The 16696-nt window shown below is 59.7% G+C and overlaps 5 protein-coding genes across 5 annotated transcripts; 1 reads left to right on the top strand and 4 right to left on the bottom strand.

Annotated features, from left to right (window-relative positions):
- Positions 1-1873: 1873 nt before the first annotated feature.
- On the top strand, positions 1874-3437 carry B0H64DRAFT_418003 (mitogen-activated protein kinase HOG1; the record flags this gene model as incomplete). The annotated part of the gene is made up of 9 exons (XM_062805283.1): positions 1874-1929; positions 1981-2028; positions 2118-2247; positions 2310-2353; positions 2406-2505; positions 2558-2914; positions 2973-3051; positions 3108-3291; positions 3353-3437. The coding sequence occupies 9 exons, from the start codon at positions 1874-1876 to the stop codon at positions 3435-3437; spliced, it is 1083 nt and encodes a 360-aa protein (XP_062657428.1).
- A 1177-nt stretch (positions 3438-4614) lies between these two features.
- B0H64DRAFT_175186 (transport protein Avl9-domain-containing protein) lies at positions 4615-7649 on the bottom strand. The gene is made up of 4 exons (XM_062798833.1): positions 7353-7649; positions 6835-7261; positions 6528-6740; positions 4615-6445 (listed from the first exon to the last, which is right to left on the bottom strand). Exons 1-4 carry the CDS (start codon positions 7553-7555, stop codon positions 4628-4630), a joined length of 2661 nt encoding a protein of 886 aa, XP_062657427.1. The 5' UTR covers positions 7556-7649; the 3' UTR covers positions 4615-4627.
- Positions 7650-8221: 572 nt separating this feature from the next.
- Positions 8222-8801, bottom strand: B0H64DRAFT_399021 (uncharacterized protein). The gene has a single exon (XM_062803994.1). The coding sequence runs from the start codon at positions 8706-8708 to the stop codon at positions 8442-8444; it is 267 nt and encodes an 88-aa protein (XP_062657426.1). The 5' UTR covers positions 8709-8801; the 3' UTR covers positions 8222-8441.
- B0H64DRAFT_175176 (trypsin-like cysteine/serine peptidase domain-containing protein) lies at positions 8515-12248 on the bottom strand. The gene is made up of 2 exons (XM_062798832.1): positions 11338-12248; positions 8515-11279 (listed from the first exon to the last, which is right to left on the bottom strand). Exons 1-2 carry the CDS (start codon positions 11985-11987, stop codon positions 8714-8716), a joined length of 3216 nt encoding a protein of 1071 aa, XP_062657425.1. The 5' UTR covers positions 11988-12248; the 3' UTR covers positions 8515-8713.
- Positions 12249-13257: 1009 nt separating this feature from the next.
- Positions 13258-16111, bottom strand: B0H64DRAFT_326084 (uncharacterized protein; the record flags this gene model as incomplete). Its single annotated transcript, XM_062800723.1, has 3 exons — positions 13258-14911; positions 14941-15964; positions 16015-16111. The coding sequence occupies 3 exons, from the start codon at positions 16109-16111 to the stop codon at positions 13258-13260; spliced, it is 2775 nt and encodes a 924-aa protein (XP_062657424.1).
- Between the last annotated feature and the right edge of the window lie 585 nt (positions 16112-16696).

Genomic DNA, 16696 nt, shown 5'->3' with positions numbered 1-16696 from the left:
CAGTTCTCCCCACCAGCAGTTGAGAACCGAGAGCGGACTAGGTGGGGAAGGTCATCGAGATTCGCGATGGGCGATTGGCCGGCGCTGCGGCCGAGTTGGATGCCCCCACCAAGCGCTCCGACGACGTCATGGCTTCGAGCCTCGAGCAGACAGCCTCCGGCCCAATGAGAACGGTCGGCAAGGGCCCCGACGCTTGCTGCGGGGCCCTGGGGCATCAACCGCAGCAGGGGTGCCCAGGATCAAACACGTTTTTTTTCTTTTTACTTTTCCAGTACAAAGTACTGGGTATAGCTTCACAACGAATACCAGCATCTCAGTACAAATATGGGCGAGGCGTATAGAAGACTTTTTAAATGGTTGGAGGGCACATACCTAGACATGAGCGGTATCGTTGCAGGTCCAGATCCAAACATGAAAGGGAATTCATCCAGTTGGAACCCATCCGAGCAAGGACAGACCTGATGCGCTGTGTTCCAAGAGATGCGTGGCCGAACCACGAACGGGTAGCGCCGAGATAGCAACCAGGGGGCCCTTTGTGCTGCAGTGCGCGCAATGCACCGTTGGAGTACATATTCCGTACATGTCCAGCCTGTCGTGGGCCGGATTGGATGCTCGGGAGGGACGGGAAAGCGGGAGTGCCATGGAACTTCGAAGGGTCTGTGACATCCTGTTCCATAAACCGGCCCCGCGTCGCATTCTGGACCCCGTCATGCCAACCGCGCCATCCCAGCTCGAGGTAGCTGCTTGGAATACTTGAACTGCCTCTCTGCCCACCTGCTCCTGAGCAGACATTATAATAATTGCTAATGCCAGCCCCTCCTCGTCTTCCTCCTCTTTCCCTCCCACCGCACTCCACGCTTCGACACGTAGCCCATCGACCTGCGCTTGACCTTCCTCGACTTGACATCCCTGACTTGACAAGCTCGACTTGACTCGGCAGTGTGTGGCCGCACACACACCCGACGTGCTGTGTACTGTGTAAGTGCTTGCCAATAGCCCGAGCCGCTACGCAACAGCACAGGGACAGCTGGCTCTGACTACCGCGAAAGCTTTGCGCAGCGCACCAATCGATTCGAGTCTCGCGACGCGGATAGAGCGCAAAACCATCCAATTTGCCCTCTCAGACCCGCCACGTTCGAGATTGGCTCGAGGGGTTGTTGTAGAGACAACTAAACAGAAAAGAAGCGGAGGCCGAAACGAAGCCCCGAAAGCGGGTGTCTGCCTGCCGGTTCAATCTCCCCCGCTTGTCGCAGCCGCGATCGTCGACTTGTGCTTTCCGTTCCAGCACGCGCGGGTAAAGCCCGCTGCATGGCACTGCAGCCGAAAGCGCAATTAAGACGCGGCGACCCGACAACCCTTGAGAATTGTTCTCAACGACAGCTCCAACATCAAGCGTAAGCGTTTGCATCCCCCCAACTCACCAATTACCCGCAGCGCACACGCACACCTCTGACACGGGCGCTATTCCGTTGTCTCCAGTGCAACCCCAGCGCAGCCCCCCGTTTTTGGGAGCCTGAGCTAAACTTTGTCATTTCGCCTCCAGGACCCGGTTCTGAAGCATCCGGCCCCGCTGTTACTCCGATCACCCTCGATCTCCCCACCACCGAAGCCCCCTTGGGAAGTTAATCGAGCACTCGGCGAAATCTCGAGCTTGCTATCCTAACCCTTTGCTGTTCCGCCTCTCCTGCAACGCCCCGTCCACGCATCACGATCGCTTCACACCCGAGCACCGGCTCAACACGCGCACGCACCGAAATCTATCTCACCTTCCCACCCGACGACTGCCCCACCGCAACGAGCATTGCCCCGCACCTCCGCATCGTCATCGGCGATCTTGAAACACGCACAGCAAAACAATCCCACATCGCCCGCCATGGCTGAATTCGTGCGCGCCCAGATCTTTGGGACTACCTTCGAGATCACCTCGAGGTACGATACGAAATTGTGAACTGGGAAATCGGGTTGGCTGATTTCCACTAGATATTCCGACCTCCAGCCGGTTGGCATGGGAGCGTTTGGTTTGGTTTGGTACGTATTGGTATCCTCCCCGGGGAAAAAATACAACAAGTAAATAAAATAAAACGGCATGGGAATGCTGACGAGCGCCTCCTTTCCAGCTCCGCGAAAGACCAGCTTACCAGCCAGAATGTCGCCATCAAGAAGATCATGAAGCCCTTCAGCACTCCCGTGCTCGCGAAGAGGACGTACCGTGAGTTGAAGTTGCTCAAGCACCTCAAGCATGAGAATGTCGGTTCCCCCAACAGCTCCCCGGCCCACCGCCACCACAGCAATTGACACTCTTTTTGCAGGTCATCTCGCTCAGCGACATCTTCATCTCCCCGCTCGAGGATATGTAGGTCGCCAGCCCGGTAACGTGTCGGCGAAGTCGCGCTAACCTCCCCCAGCTACTTCGTCACAGAGCTCCTGGGCACCGACCTCCACAGGCTGCTCACTTCGAGGCCCCTGGAGAAGCAGTTTATTCAGTACTTCCTCTACCAGATCATGGTGAGTCTCGGGCTGGATGCGCGCTGCCGGGTCCCGAGCTAACGGTTTCTAGCGCGGTTTGAAATATGTCCACTCCGCCGGCGTCGTTCACAGAGATCTGAAGCCTAGCAACATTCTGGTCAACGAGAACTGCGACCTGAAGATCTGCGACTTTGGCCTGGCCCGCATCCAGGATCCCCAGATGACCGGCTACGTATCTACGAGATACTACCGCGCCCCCGAGATCATGCTCACCTGGCAAAAGTACGACGTCGAAGTCGACATTTGGAGCGCAGGCTGCATCTTCGCCGAGATGCTCGAGGGCAAGCCGCTCTTCCCCGGCAAGGACCACGTCAACCAGTTTTCCATCATCACCGAGCTCCTCGGCACGCCACCAGACGATGTCATCAACACCATTGCGAGCGAGAATGTGCGTGACCCCGTCGGTGGAGAGAGTGTGCTGGGACAAATGCTGACCCGGGAATCAGACCCTACGATTCGTCAAGTCGCTCCCTCACCGCGAGAGGCAACCCCTCAAGAACAAGTTCAAGAACGCCGACGCTACGGGTACGTCGTTGCCCTCATTCTGCCCATTGTTGGAGAATTTATCTGACCCATTCTAGCTATCGACCTCCTTGAGCGCATGCTCGTCTTCGACCCCAAGAAGCGGATAACAGCGACCGAGGCCCTCGCCCACGAGTACCTGGCGCCCTACCACGACCCCACCGATGAACCCACTGCCGAGGAGAAGTTCGATTGGAGCTTCAACGACGCCGACCTGCCCGTTGACACATGGAAGATCATGATGTGAGTCTGAGAGGGCTGTTCTCCTCTTTCTCAGATCAACCGGCTAACTCGTCGTAAACAGGTACTCGGAGATTCTCGACTACCACAACGTCGAGGCCGCCAGCGTCGGACAGATGGAGGACCAGCAGCAGTATCTCGCCCAATGAACCTCGAGCCGAAATGTCCAGGGCCAAGAATGAAATCGCAAAATACACTAAGACCGTTACGGCGGGACACGGCCGAGGTTGTCGCTGATAATTGCCGTTTTGCTTCGATCGGCGTTTGGAAGACGGGGAGGCTGTCTCCTTTTTGCTCCGTGTCCCAGACTGAGGTTAAGAAGAAAACGTTTTGGGGTGGCGCGGAGCGGCGGCAGAAACGGTTCCGCCGCTGGGGTTGCTTGCTTGTCGGGGCGTGAGTTTGACTATATCGGGCGAGAGGGGGAGTCCTGGGAAGGGGTCGTGATCACGCGCGTTGGACGAGACGTCAAGATGATGGTTATATACAAGGGGCGTGGGGGGTAAACCAGCTGGGTAGTGGTTCGCGGGGGGGAGACGATCGGTTCGCTCGGGCTTGGTTGGATTATATTGACGTGCATAATTATGAACTCGTTGTCTACTATTTGGAGGACCCTGGCTTGCTGCTTGCTCGCGTAGTCGCCTGGACGAATTAAATCGTGTCTCTGGTGATTAGCTTGGTATTTCAATTCATGATCTTTACCCAGCTGACCTACGGTACAATGGACATCTGGTTAACTCGGGGGTGTTGTGTTTCTCAGGTGAGCTTGAATGGTTGTGGCCTCGGAGACTCAATTCAAAGACTGACAGAGTCCAAGTCAGAAGGAAGCGAAAACCTGTCTATTATTTGCATCCTTTCCCACCCACCCTTTTGGATTTTACGGCAAGTCTGGTATCTTCGTTACACTCATATCCTGTAATTCAAACCTCCATCAGTGCTCATACCGCTCTGATATGCCGCTCTGGCGGTATCTGATGGGCCCAAACAACCGACCCACTACTATCCGTACCACATGGTTATTTTGACCCTCACCTCTCCAATCCCACCCCCCGGGAGGAGGGAAGGGGAGAGGGAGGAGTTCCACCCCAACGAAACCCAACACCATTCGCCACCCAATCCGTATTTCTACCCGTCGTCACATCGCCCAAGCTGTTTGTTGCCAGACCCTACTATGCCCCTCCCTACCCGCCTTGCTGTGCCCTGCTGTGCTGTGCTGTGCTCCTCAGCCACCTCGGGCCGCCATCCAACAAACAACCACCCACCCAGCCAACCAACTAGTTCATCACATCATCACCACTACCCCCTGATACCCAGCCCTGGATACATCCCCCCCCCCCGATCATCACCTCCCCCACGCCCCCTTCACCTCCGCCGCCTCAGCAGCCGCCGGATTAGGCGGCAGCAAGGGCGGGGACGGTTCCGGGTCGGATTCCGAGTCCGACTCCGGTTCGGGCTGTGGTAGCGGGGCCGGCTTGCGCGCGATCCCCGGTGTCGTTTGTTGTTGGTCGTCGTCGTCTGTGTCGTCGTCCTCGTCATCCGTGTTGTCCGCCGGCGGCTGTTTCTTTGGTCGTAGGGGGAGGTTGGTTGCGGTGGGTTCATCTTCTCCGGTGGCGGGTTGTGTTGTTTGTGGTGGTGGTGGTGTTGGGATGGGAGCGGGAGGCGGGGCGGGGATGGGTGAAGTAACCGGAGCCGGAGCCGGGGCTGGAATAGGAGTAGCCGCCCCATTCGTCTTCACACCGCCGCCCACACCACCCACCGAGGAAACGGCATCCAACCCCCTCTCAACCGACCGCCGCCCGCCCTTCCCAGGCGACGAGAACACGGACTCCGACTCCCCACTAACCGACCCCACCACGCTCCCCCGCCTGCGGTCCAACAGCCCGCGCCCCGCCGCACGGTGTCCCGACACCGACCCCGCCCCGGACAAGACCGACTCCGACTCCGATTCCGAGTCGGCGCCAACGACCGACGACTTTACCCCGCCGCCGCGAGCCGACGGGAGCGCGTCATACCCGCCCCCGCCTCCGCCTCCGCCTCGATTCCTGGTCGTGGTGTTGTTGCTACTAGAGTTGGAACTGCTGCCCCGCCCCCACGCGGCGCTCCATCCGCTGGTGCTGTGGCGCGGGGAGGACACGGTCGAAGTAGCGGGGGTGGTGTTGTTGTCGGTAGTGGAGCGGGCGCTGCTGCCGCCACCTCCGCCTCCCCAGGCGGCGCGGCGCTTCTCGCCGGCCCAGGCGGCCCAGCTGTTGACGAAGGCACCGGCTTTGCTGCCGACGGCTTGCATGGTGTGTTGAGCTGGCGCGGCGGCTGCGCCGGTTCCGTTCTTTTCTCCGTTCTGTGGGTGGCTACCGGTGGTAGGTGCGGTCGTGCTCGGTTGGGATGGTTGGTTTTGGTGTTGCTGTTGTCGTGCCTCCTCGTTTCGCCTCCGCTGTGCCTCCCGTAGTGCTTCCATGTCGGAGTATAGCTTCCCGAACAGGGTGCTCGCCTTTTCCCTGCCGGCGGCCAGGTTCCGGCCGAGCACCTCGCGCCCCTGGGCGAAGCGCTCATCCCAGTGCAAATCCTGGACCTGCTGAGTGATGCGGCGCTGGATGTCGTCGATGGTCAGGCCGCCGGCGCACGGGTGCTTGGGCTCGACGACGTCGAACAGGTGCGAGTCGGTATGGGCGTTCCAGAGGCGGAAGTTCTCGGTGCGGGCCCACGCGTCGACGAAGTCCGGGGCGAAGTCGGCCGAGGGGTCGCCGTCGATGTCCGGGAGGAGCATGCGCGGGTTGTGGGCGTGGCGGGCGAGGTGGGCGCGGTACTTCACCGAGGAGATGAGCGATAGCAGGTATTCCTCAAACTGCACGCGGATGAACTCCTCGCTGCCGACGTAACCCATGGTCTTGGGGCGGGACGGGTTGGCGTCGTCCCACGTGTCGTTGACGTTTTGCGTGATGAAATCGATCCAGCGGCGATCGGGGGTAGAGAGCTGCAGAGCGGCTTTTAGGGAGGGAGATGTCACGTTGATGGTGTCCTCGTCCAGGTTGATCAGGATGTCGCTGTACCGGTCCTTTTGCTGCAGGAGGAGCGAGTTGGTGCTGCCGACGATGTAGGACTTGGTGCCGAAGTCGGCGAGGATGTCGAGCTGCTGAAGCGGGGTGTAGGGGCCGAACAGACTTCCCTGGTGCGCGTGTGAGTAAAAGGTGCTAAACGAACCTCGTACGGATCCCAGGGGCATTTGTTTATGAGGGTAACCCGCATACCTTGCCAAATATTTGCAACGGCAGCCCCATATAGGTCAGCAGAGAATTCCGGTCACTCGTCCTCAGGCTCGTCGGCGTTGTCAGGCTCTTCTCGTAGTTATCCAGCTCTGGCCCTGCCGAGTCCTGTAGGTTGTGGAGGAGGCGGGGTATCAAGGAGATGAGGGAGAACTGGGTCAGACACAGGCGCTCGCAGCGCGTGCCGAAGAAGAGCATCTGCGGCGGCGCAGGGGCCATCGATCAGCAACCCGCAACCACACACACGTCACAACACACACATGGCGTGCCGGCCCGGAAAGTGGTTCGTTACCTTTGGCTGCAGCAGGCAGCACTTGAGCAGGACCAGGGTCTGCCAGCGGAACTCGCGCACCAGCTCGCGCAGGCTCAGGCCGAGGTACTGGTCGCGGTCCTCGTCCTCGTGCAGCAGGCCGCGGGCCTTCTCGTCGGCGAGGCTCTCCTGGAAGCGGCGCAGGATCTCGACGTCGGTGAACTCGCGCTGGACGAACCAGGCCTTGGTGACGACGCTGAGGCGCTCGCGCAGCATGCCGAAGTGCTGGGGGCTGTCGGCGATGACCACGACGGCCTTCTGCACGGTCGAGCGGGTCACCTCGGCGGGCCGGTTGAGCAGCTGGGAGGCGTCCATCTGGCGGGTGCACGAGATGCCGAAGAGCGAGGTCGCGGGGGCCGAGTCGGTGGCGGGGCGGAGGAGGGTGAAGTAGGAGAAGTCCTCGGTTAGTCTGGAGGTTGTGGGTTCACGTTAGACATATGGCGAGTGATATCATAGCACCCAGAATGTGATCTAGGTGCTTCTGCAATAGTAGGACTCACGCGTGGGCACCGTCGCTCAGGGCCATGAAAGGCAACAGGGTCCAGTCGTATTCGGCGGCTGGGTCACGACCCTCTTCGACGCCGAACCATCTCTCCACCTCGGGCCCACGCGCATGGTGGAAGTCGACGACGGAGACGAGCGGGATGAAGGCTTCCCTGGTGCCCGGGCCCTTGTCCGTAGTCGGGGTCGGAGGGACAGACATGGCAACCTGCGGGTATACAGTCTACCGTCCGAATATAGGTAGGGTAGGTAGGTAGTTACCCAAGGTCCACGGGTGGGTTACTGTGGGTGGCGGGCTTCCGTCTGTTTTGTTGGATGTTCCCGTGGACCCGCTCCCTAAACAATTGGCAATTGCTTTCTGGGTCCCCGTCTCGTGTGGTGCTGGTCTGGTCAACTCTGGCCTTGGAGAGTTCGAGATCTTCGAGATGGAGGAACCCTGGAATCTGGATGGAACCTTGCGGGCGCCGAGTCGGAGGGGTTCCCAAAAATTACAGCGGGGACTCGGTAATGGTGGCAGGGGGGTGTGGTGCTGTATGGAGTGGGAACAGACGAGGGGCACAGGGCACTGGATTTAGTTGGGCCGACTTGGACTTGGAGACGGTCTGTCGATAAGCAAAAAAAAAAAAAAAAAAAAAACAAGGTGGCGAGAGAAATCCCGAGATGCTCAAGGAAACAAACTTGGAAATCTCCAGAACCAACTGCCAAGGCGCGAGTCTCGTGGCAGAGGCGGTCAGGAAGGTCGGCTGGCCCCAGGCCGCAGAAGCCATCGACGGGTCTCCCAGGTGTGTGTGAGTGACGTGCGGAATCGAGACTGGCTGCTTGGCATCTCTGTGTTTCACTGCCGGCGTCGCTGCGACCCTCTGATTGGCGATGGGGCTTCAATTGACGAGGCCATGAAATTGCGCACGAATACGGTAATATTACCAGCCATTACCAGCCATTACCAGCCAACCAGGTATTGATTTCTTTATTTGGTCTTTTGTGACCGTCCTCGGACGCCAATACCCGTCCTCGTCGTCCCAGCCGTCCGTCCGAGTCAGTTAATTCAGCTTGCCAGCGCTGACACACTCCCGAGAGCCGTAGTAATATTAATACACTAAACCGCACACGTCCACGTCCGCGTCCACATCCACATCCATATCTGTGTTCTCCCCGGCCGACCCGACCACGCCGTCGGGGCCCTCGCCCTGGATCACCTTGCCGCCCTCGTAGGTGATGCGCCTCCAACCGCACTCCTCCTTGGGGTCCTTGATCAGCTCCATGGTCGGGAAGTAGTGGTCGTTCTTCTTCATCGTGACCACCCACGGCACGCTGTCGAACGACATGGCCCTGAGCCGGAAGTCTATTGTAACCATGCTTGTCAGCAACTAACCACCAAACCCGCGTCACCGGTCAGACGACGGAAAAACGGGGAACAAAACTTACAGGTATTATCCGGGATCTTGATAACCTCGGCCAGGAACGCCTCCAGATCATGCGTGGGCTTGCCGTTGACGTGGGTGATGAAGTTGGTGGGCGCGAGGCCGTACTGGTACGAGGGGGAGCCGCGGGTGCGGGCCGAGACGTAGACCTCGCTGAACAGCTTGCTGATCTGCTGGCGCACGGCGTGGTGGGGCGCGTGGAAGATGGCGCCGCAGAAGGAGACGGCCCGCGTCGTCTCGACGTCGTCGGCCGCCACCGTGTCCAGCTTCAGGCTCAGCTCCTCGCAGTTGCGCACGAGGACGGCGTCGAGCTGGTCGTGCGAGTACATGACGTCGAGGTCCGAGATCTTGGTGATGATCTTGCCGTTCAGCGACAGCACCACGTCGCCCTCGAGGAGCGCCGCCGCGTCTTCCTGCTCGTTGCGCTCGAACGTGCGCTTGGTCACCATGAAGAGCTGGTGGTGCGCCGTGTTGGCGACCGACACCTTCTGGATCCACTCCTCCGACACGCCCATCAACCGCGCCTGCGACATCTGGATGGCCCGGAACTCGACCGAGAGCATCCGGAGCTTGGGGTCGACGCCCCGCTGGATCTGCTCGACAACCGGCAGCACCGTCGGGGTCGCGAGGCCGAGATGATACTCCTCATCCCGGTGTGTTGACGGGTTGCGCTCGCCGAGGTACGTCAGCCAGAGCGCCTGGACGGTGCCGTCCTGGGCAACCAGGACACCGCTGCCGCACTGCCCGCTAAGGCTCGTGTCGACTGTGATGGCGTCCACATTGACGGCGCGGTACCTGGGCGCCCCCGAGTTCGCCGGTATGGTCACGGCAAAGATCTCGGTGACCGTGGTCGCCGCGTGCACAATGCGCCCGATCCGGTTGTAGCCGATGAAGTAGGTCGAGGCACCTTGGGTGATCTCCTCAGAGCTGAGCTTGGCGCTGAGGACCGGTGCGTCGACCAGCTTCGGGTCGTACTGGATAATGGCATAGTTTTGCAGGGGGTGGAGGAACACGAGCTTGCCCTCGACCACGATGGAATCCGCGATTGTCACAGTGATGTCGCAAAGATCATACGGGACAATGGCCCTCGATATCACCACGAGGCCCTTCTCCGCGTCGATGACCAGGCCCATGCCCCACTTGCGGTTCTTGGGAAAGCCATCCAGCTTGACAGGCATGACGCAGCTAACGTGCACGAAGCTGCGGACCAGGTCGGCCACGGCGGGGTGCGACGTGTGCTCGAGCTGGATAAAGTCCGCCTTCCTGGGTATCGGTGCAACGGGCGGGACGGGGTCCGCGAGGTTGGAGAAGTCCCACAGCCCGGTCTCGTCGTTCCTGACAGCCAGCTTCATCTTCTTGGACCAATGCCGGTCGATGTGCAGGATGGTCGTGTTGAGGGTGTGCAGGTCGCGCAGGTGCTTGTATGTGACAACCACGCGAGACTTGTCAGGGATGGCCTTCATCACTTCGATAAACGTCTCGAGGTCGGGCGTCTTCTTGTGGTCGACCGTCTGGATGAGCCATCCGTTCTCGGCATTATCGAACCGGAATGACCCACCAGCCTCGCACACATAGACACCCTTGCAGGCCACGCCGTACAGACGCGCCTGCTGATACGAGAGGCTGTGGAAGCTCCCGCCAGCCACCGAGACGAAGCGGTCGGGGGTGATGGCGTGCAGGTCACCAACCTTGATCTCCACCTCGACCTCCTCGCCGCCGCGGAGCAGCAGAAGGTTGACGGGCTCGCCAACACTCGAGTCCAGGATGTCGTCTAGGCGGATGAACTGGGTGAGCAGCTCGCCGTTCACCTTGATCAGGACGTCGCCCTCCTCCGCGTTTTTGTGCGACGGGCCTTCGGGAAGAACAATCTCGGCAACGAGCATGTTGGTTTCCTTGGGGAACGCCTTGCGGATCTGGGCCTCCCACTCCGGGGTCAGGCCGAGCCTCCGGCACTCGTCGAAGGGCTTCAGCACGAACTGGCACTGGATATCGCCACGGGTGATGGGGGTCCCTTCTTGCAGGCACTTCAGCGCCCGCAGTGGTCGGTCGAGCGGCAGGAAGTAGTCGGTTGCGGCACCATCCGCTCTGCCGCCAGCCTGCAGCGCAACAGCATACCCATCCATGTTCACAACCGGGGAACCGGAACTACCACCGCTGGCTGCTGCGCTGGCCTGGTAGTAGCACGTGTTGAAGTCGCTGTACCCCTCGCCATATTCCGGCGCGTTGCGATCCAATCTGCTGATGACACCGGAAAGAATGCTGAGCTTCTCGCCGGCATCGTTACCGACCACGCGGATCTCGATACCGACCTTGGCGAGGTCCGGCCGCAGCGGCAGCGCATCCACGGGCATGTACTTAATCGCCTTGGGGTCGAACTTGAGAATACCAAAGTCGTGGACGGGGTCGCGGTAGACCGGGTATGCGTCGACCTCCTCGTGGTTGTCGAAGATGCAGTAACCCCAGAAGGGACCCGAGCCAACAACGTGGCGGTTCGTCAGGATGTATCTGTACTGCCATTAGCTTGCATGCGCAGGATGCACAAATGCGACGGCACGCGACCTACCCTCTCTCGGCATCGACGACAAAACCCGTCGCCTCGCTTGTCAAGGCCGGGTCTGTGTCGAAAGAGCAGGTCTGGCAGAACCTGATGGACACCACATTTCGGACCACTCTTTGAATCGTAGCCTGCCACTCGGCCGTGTCCGGACCGGTGGGGAGGACGGCTGGCAACCTCGCGTCCTCGAACTCTTCGAGCTCGCCCCCAAACTCGCCCTCGAACTCGTCTTGGTTGTCGGGGGTGTTATCGGCAGCCGGGGCCACCTCGCCATTCGTGCGGTGGTGCTTGGGATACCGGCCATCGACGGTATGCGGGTGCTCCTTGCGCTTGGAGCGGGCGGCCGGATTTGTTGTGCCGTTCATGGTTCCGGTCGAGTCTGATGAGGCGCTGATGGGAACAGCGGGCGCAGGAGATGGAGCGGAAGCAGTCGAGGAGGCAAGTTGGATGCGCGGGGATGAGGTAGGATAGAAAGAGGCAGCGAGAGAAGAAGGGCTGGAAAAGCTGATGCTAGTGCGGTTGCACAGCGGCGGCACAGGGGATCGCGCTGCAGCGAACGGGAAAGTACCAAATCTGGCACTCTTTCTAGTGAAGTTTGCGGCGAGGGAGCTGCCTGGGGTTATGCGCAATCTCCGGCAGGAAAATAGCGCTGGGCGCATTCACGATCGCAGGTGCATGCCAGAGCGCCGCACAAATTTATAGGCGCGATGGTGGGAAAAGGCGTTGGTTTTGCGATCAGACCTGATCTGGTGTGCCAGAAAGGTCCTCGAAATCTCGTGCTTGCCTCGCCAGGCACGGCTTGCGCCTCAAGAGTCAGCAGGCGGGTCGGCCACCCGATTGGCGGGGTGCAGGCGGGAACCGCATCGACAGGGGTTGGTATCGCGATACAGAGATATGTTATAGTAGGATCTGATAAGTTCAGATGCACGTCAGGAGACGCTCTCTTCTTTTGTTGACAAGCCTCGCTCTAGATAGACTGACTCGGCAAGCCATTGTATGACTTTAAACCCGGGCATTCTAAGTTGTTTCTCGTGATATGAGCGTCTCAAATTCAGATCCCAGTCGCCTCGTTGGGTTCATACATGACACCCCGATTGATGAATTACCTTACTAAACAAATCAGCCAAACTCGGCAACCGCGTTCTCACAATCAACTGAGCCCTGAAAACTCACGTCAGCTGCCAAATCGGCTAAGGCACAGCAAAATCCATACGGGCGGTCGCTTTGTTTCGTGATTGAGGCGCGATGGCCATTAGCACCTTGATAGCCATACCTTGATGGCTGCCAGAACTGCGTCATAGGCAACCGGAACCGTAAACAAATAGCCAGGGGTCATGCATCACATTTACATGCACTACACTACAGAGATGCCCTGAGTTACCCATGCTTCCATATTCAAAGCCTCTAGGTGAGTGAGGGGAAACAAGAGATAGGATCTAGGTACTTCGTAGAGAGGAAGGAAATACCCCAAGCCTCGCCATCCAACAAGGCCTGTCCCCCACCCCCGTAGAGAGAAAGAAGAGATTTGGCTCGCCAGCCTACAATGTCTAGGCGGTTATGTCGCCGCGCCCAGGAAAAAAACGCCAGAGATGCCTCCCAACCTCAATTATCTTCGGGTATCAGATACATAACATCAGTACACCAAGCCCCGCAACGCACATACCTAACGATGCCATGCCATGCCCAGGGGGAAACCGGAGCCAACAAACAGGGAGGGCCAAAAAAGGAGAAAGAAAGGAAAGGCAACGAAAACGCAAACCATGCATACGAATACATAAAAACATGACCATCATCAACACCACTCCGCGGTCAACACCCCTCTCTCCCTCCCTCCCGCCAAACACATCACCCAACCCAACCCCAACCAAGTACCCAACCCAACCCCAACCGGGTACCTCCACCTCCCACAACCACTCAGCAGCAACGACCTTAATTCCCCGCCAACACCCTCTCCCTCACCCCCAAAAACTCCCTAAAGTGCAGCTCATGCGCCTCGCACGCCGCCATCCACTTCTGCCGGACGTACTTATCCACCTCGACGGCCCGGAGGTACTCGGCGACGCCGCCGTCGCCGACGGTATTCAGCCAGGCGAGGCCGTTGCCCTCGTTCTGGCGCTGGCGCGCGGCGAAGTGGTCCGTCACGCGCCGGTTGAACTCGAACCACAGCGCCATGTAGGCCTCGAACTCGTGCACGTACGTCAGCCACGCCGGCGCCCCGACCTTGGCCCCCGGTATGCAGAGGCTCTGCGGCGCGCGGGGTGCCGAGGGTGGGGTGGGGATGTCGAGCTGTTTGGCTGCCGGCTTCTCGGTTGTTTGGTGCGGGTGGAGGGGTTGGTTGGCGAGCGGGACTTTGGCCGAGGGCCGGCTTGGGAACGGGAGGTTGCTGCCGAGGTCGGCGAACGAGCCTAGGCCGGAGGGCTTCGGCGGAGCGAAGGGCTCGACGTTCCGGAACTCGGGGAACACGGGGCGGCCGAAGTCTTCGGCGTCTTCGGAGCCGGCCGAGGTGGGGGTGAGTTTGGGCGCTTTGAGCCCTGTGCCGGGTTTGGACTCGGTGGTGGTGCCGTTGCCCGGCCGCCACTCGGGTTTTGTGGGCTCGACGCTTATGCCTCGGGGGACGTTGGCTTGCCCATCTGCGGGCTCGGGAGGCGGGGTGTCGATGTCCATGGCATTCGGGCTCTTGGTGCCGTTAATCCCGGAGGATGGTGTGCCGGTCGCTTTGCTCTTGTCCTCCCCACTAGTCTCCTCCTCGTCCACCATCCCTGCTGTACCCGCAGTCATCCGGACCGGCCGCGGTTTCTTAATCGGTCGTACGTGTCGCGTAGGTGAAGTCGACGGCTTGCCGGGTTGCGGAGGCACAAAGACATGAGGACCGAACGCCTCCTTCCACTCCTCGGGGACAAAGTCGCCCTGCTTCTTCGCGGCTTCAGCCTGTTGGGCACCATTAACCGCTTCCGCCGACGCAGTGAACTCGTTCCTCAACGGAGACTGTTGCCCGGCTCGAGCGCGCTGTTTCGCCCGGATAAAGCCATCGTCTGCCGACCCTGCCGCGCCCGCGCTAAACTGGAAGTTAGAACCCCCCTTCTCCTCCGCTACAAACCGCGTGTTGATATTATCGGCACTGTTTCGGTTGAAGCGGGTCTGGTGGGCCGCCGCGTTCTGATCGTCGGCGGGGACCGAGAAGCTATTGGGGTAGACGCCGTTAGTATACCGATTGGTCTGGGACTTATTCCTGTTTGGTGGCATCGTAGTCTGTGTCGGCGGCCCTGCTGTGCGCAGAAGATGCTGTAGCTGCGCTTGCAATGTCCTTTCGAAGGCATTGGCGCCGGGACTTGGTCTCTCTCCACTGGGAGTCGGACGGACATTGTTTCCAGACTTGTAAGCTGGAAAGTCGAACTTGTTCAGGGGAGCCGAACCCACACCAGCACGGCCACTCGAGTGCGGTGTTTGGGGGCTTGACCCGGCGGAGTGAATCGTGTAGAGATTGCGAGGGTTGATAGAAAAAGGAGACTCATACACTTTGCTGCCATTCCTTGTTTGGTCAGAGGAATAACCGTTTACCGTTGCTAGTGGACGGTTAGCAAATCTCAAATTTACAGGTAGTCGCGGCGAGACTTACCGTTCGCGCTGCTGTTGACAGACGAGGTAGAGCTATTGGGACCTGGGAAGGTGGCGGTGGGGGGAGCCGAGCTCATGTCCGGGCCCCGAGGGCTGTACCTGGCGCTTGCGCGAGACTGATATTGGAACCCAGGATTTGCGCTCGGCTCGCTGGGACTTGGGTTCTCGTTCGCCGTCCTCTTGAGGTTTTCTGAGCCTGTGCTCGCGCTCCGTTGCCGAGGAGGCGGGGGCGGGGGTGTGTCCTCGGCACTGTCCTGGAACCTCCTTGCCCCATCTCTCATGCTCTTGGCGCGGTTAACATTGAGCGGTTCGAATGGGTTGGTCTTCTCGCCGACATTAGCGGCGTACGGCGTGCGCTGGCGTTTGTCGAGGAATGTGTCGCCGAACTGAGAACTCAACGGATCGACGTATGCAGATGCTGGCCGGGGTTTGCTCGCTTGGGGAGCGTTCGCGCTGGTGTTGTAGTGCTGGTTCCTGACCGGCGGCTCGTCTCCCATGGGCGATCCCGGGGCATATCCCGGTTTCCTCCCGAATGATGCCTCCTGGCGCCTGGCCTGCGACGCGGTCCGTGGGGTGGCTGGCTCCCTTGGAGGCGGCTTGGGCGGGCGCGCACTGGCTGCAGCAGTCGTAGGGCCGGACTGCGCCGGTTTGCTCTGCGGCCTCGCGCGGTCCCACGCCTCCATATTCGGCCTCGTATTATCCGCCTTGGATCTTGCTTTGTTCACCCAGTCCCAGGGCTTTGCCGACGCTGCTGCCGTCGGCGCAGGCGGGCGCGTCGGCATGTTGGGCCGCCTCGGAGGAGCGCCATACTTCTGGTTAACCTCGTTCGCCGTGTACTGCCAAGGGTTTCCCCTGACCCCAGACGGACCTGGGTGGTACCTTGACGTCCTTTGTCGGTAGGCATCGAATTTGGATTTGGTGGCGGGGTCTGCTAGAATCTCGTGGGCGGTCTGGATGACTAGGAACTTTTCCTTTGCCTCGTCCTCCTTGCCCGGGTTACGGTCAGGGTGGAATTTGAGTGCTGATACGGACGTTAGCCACAAAGCGTCACGTTGGTGGAGCTAAACTCACCTAGTTTTTTAAATTGTTTCTTGACCTCAAGAGCGTCCGCCGTCGCCGACAGCTCGAGGTCTGCATAGTAATCACGGTCGTAGTCTAGCTTGACCATCTTGACTCCGCGGTGAGGTCAGAACAGATGGAGAAGCCAAAAAAGAGTGGTTGCGACAACAGGATGGATAGCTTCATCAGTTGCTGGGGTTCGTCTGGTCGGTCTTGCGAGGTCGAGAGAGGGAGAGAGAAATCGGACGAGGGAAGGGAGGGAAGCGTGCAGTCCGCCTCGTGGGTGGTCGCGACTGAGTATCCTAGCAGAGCGAGCGGAGTACCTGAGCTGGGAGCCAAGCGAACAAGTACGGGCGACCTCCAAAGAGAGGGGGATGTTGGTCGGTTGAAGGTTTCTCGTGTCGTCGTCGTCGTCGTCGTCGTCGTCGCCAAAGGGCTGGGTCGGGCACAAATAGGTCAGCGCACCGGACCTTCGTTAGGACAAGAGGAGGATTGCGGGGCAGACCAACCGGCGGAAAGATCGAGTAATAAAGTACCCGAGTTGGTCTCGTGGGAAAGGCGTATCGAATCAAGCGACCAGTCTTTCGGAGGAGGGAGGAAAGGCAGAAAATTGCAAACGGGCCGGCCAAGGGCTATGTGTGTTGGTGATGATGTTAGTAAAGGTTGCACGGACCGAGAACATGCGGGTTGTTTG

This window comes from Chaetomium fimeti (assembly GCF_033439085.1).
Source record: "Chaetomium fimeti strain CBS 168.71 chromosome Unknown B0H64scaffold_5, whole genome shotgun sequence".
NCBI classification, from domain to species: Eukaryota; Fungi; Ascomycota; class Sordariomycetes; order Sordariales; family Chaetomiaceae; genus Chaetomium; species Chaetomium fimeti.
Note: the sequence above shows the minus strand (reverse complement) of the source record. Positions and strands in the feature narration are given on the sequence as shown.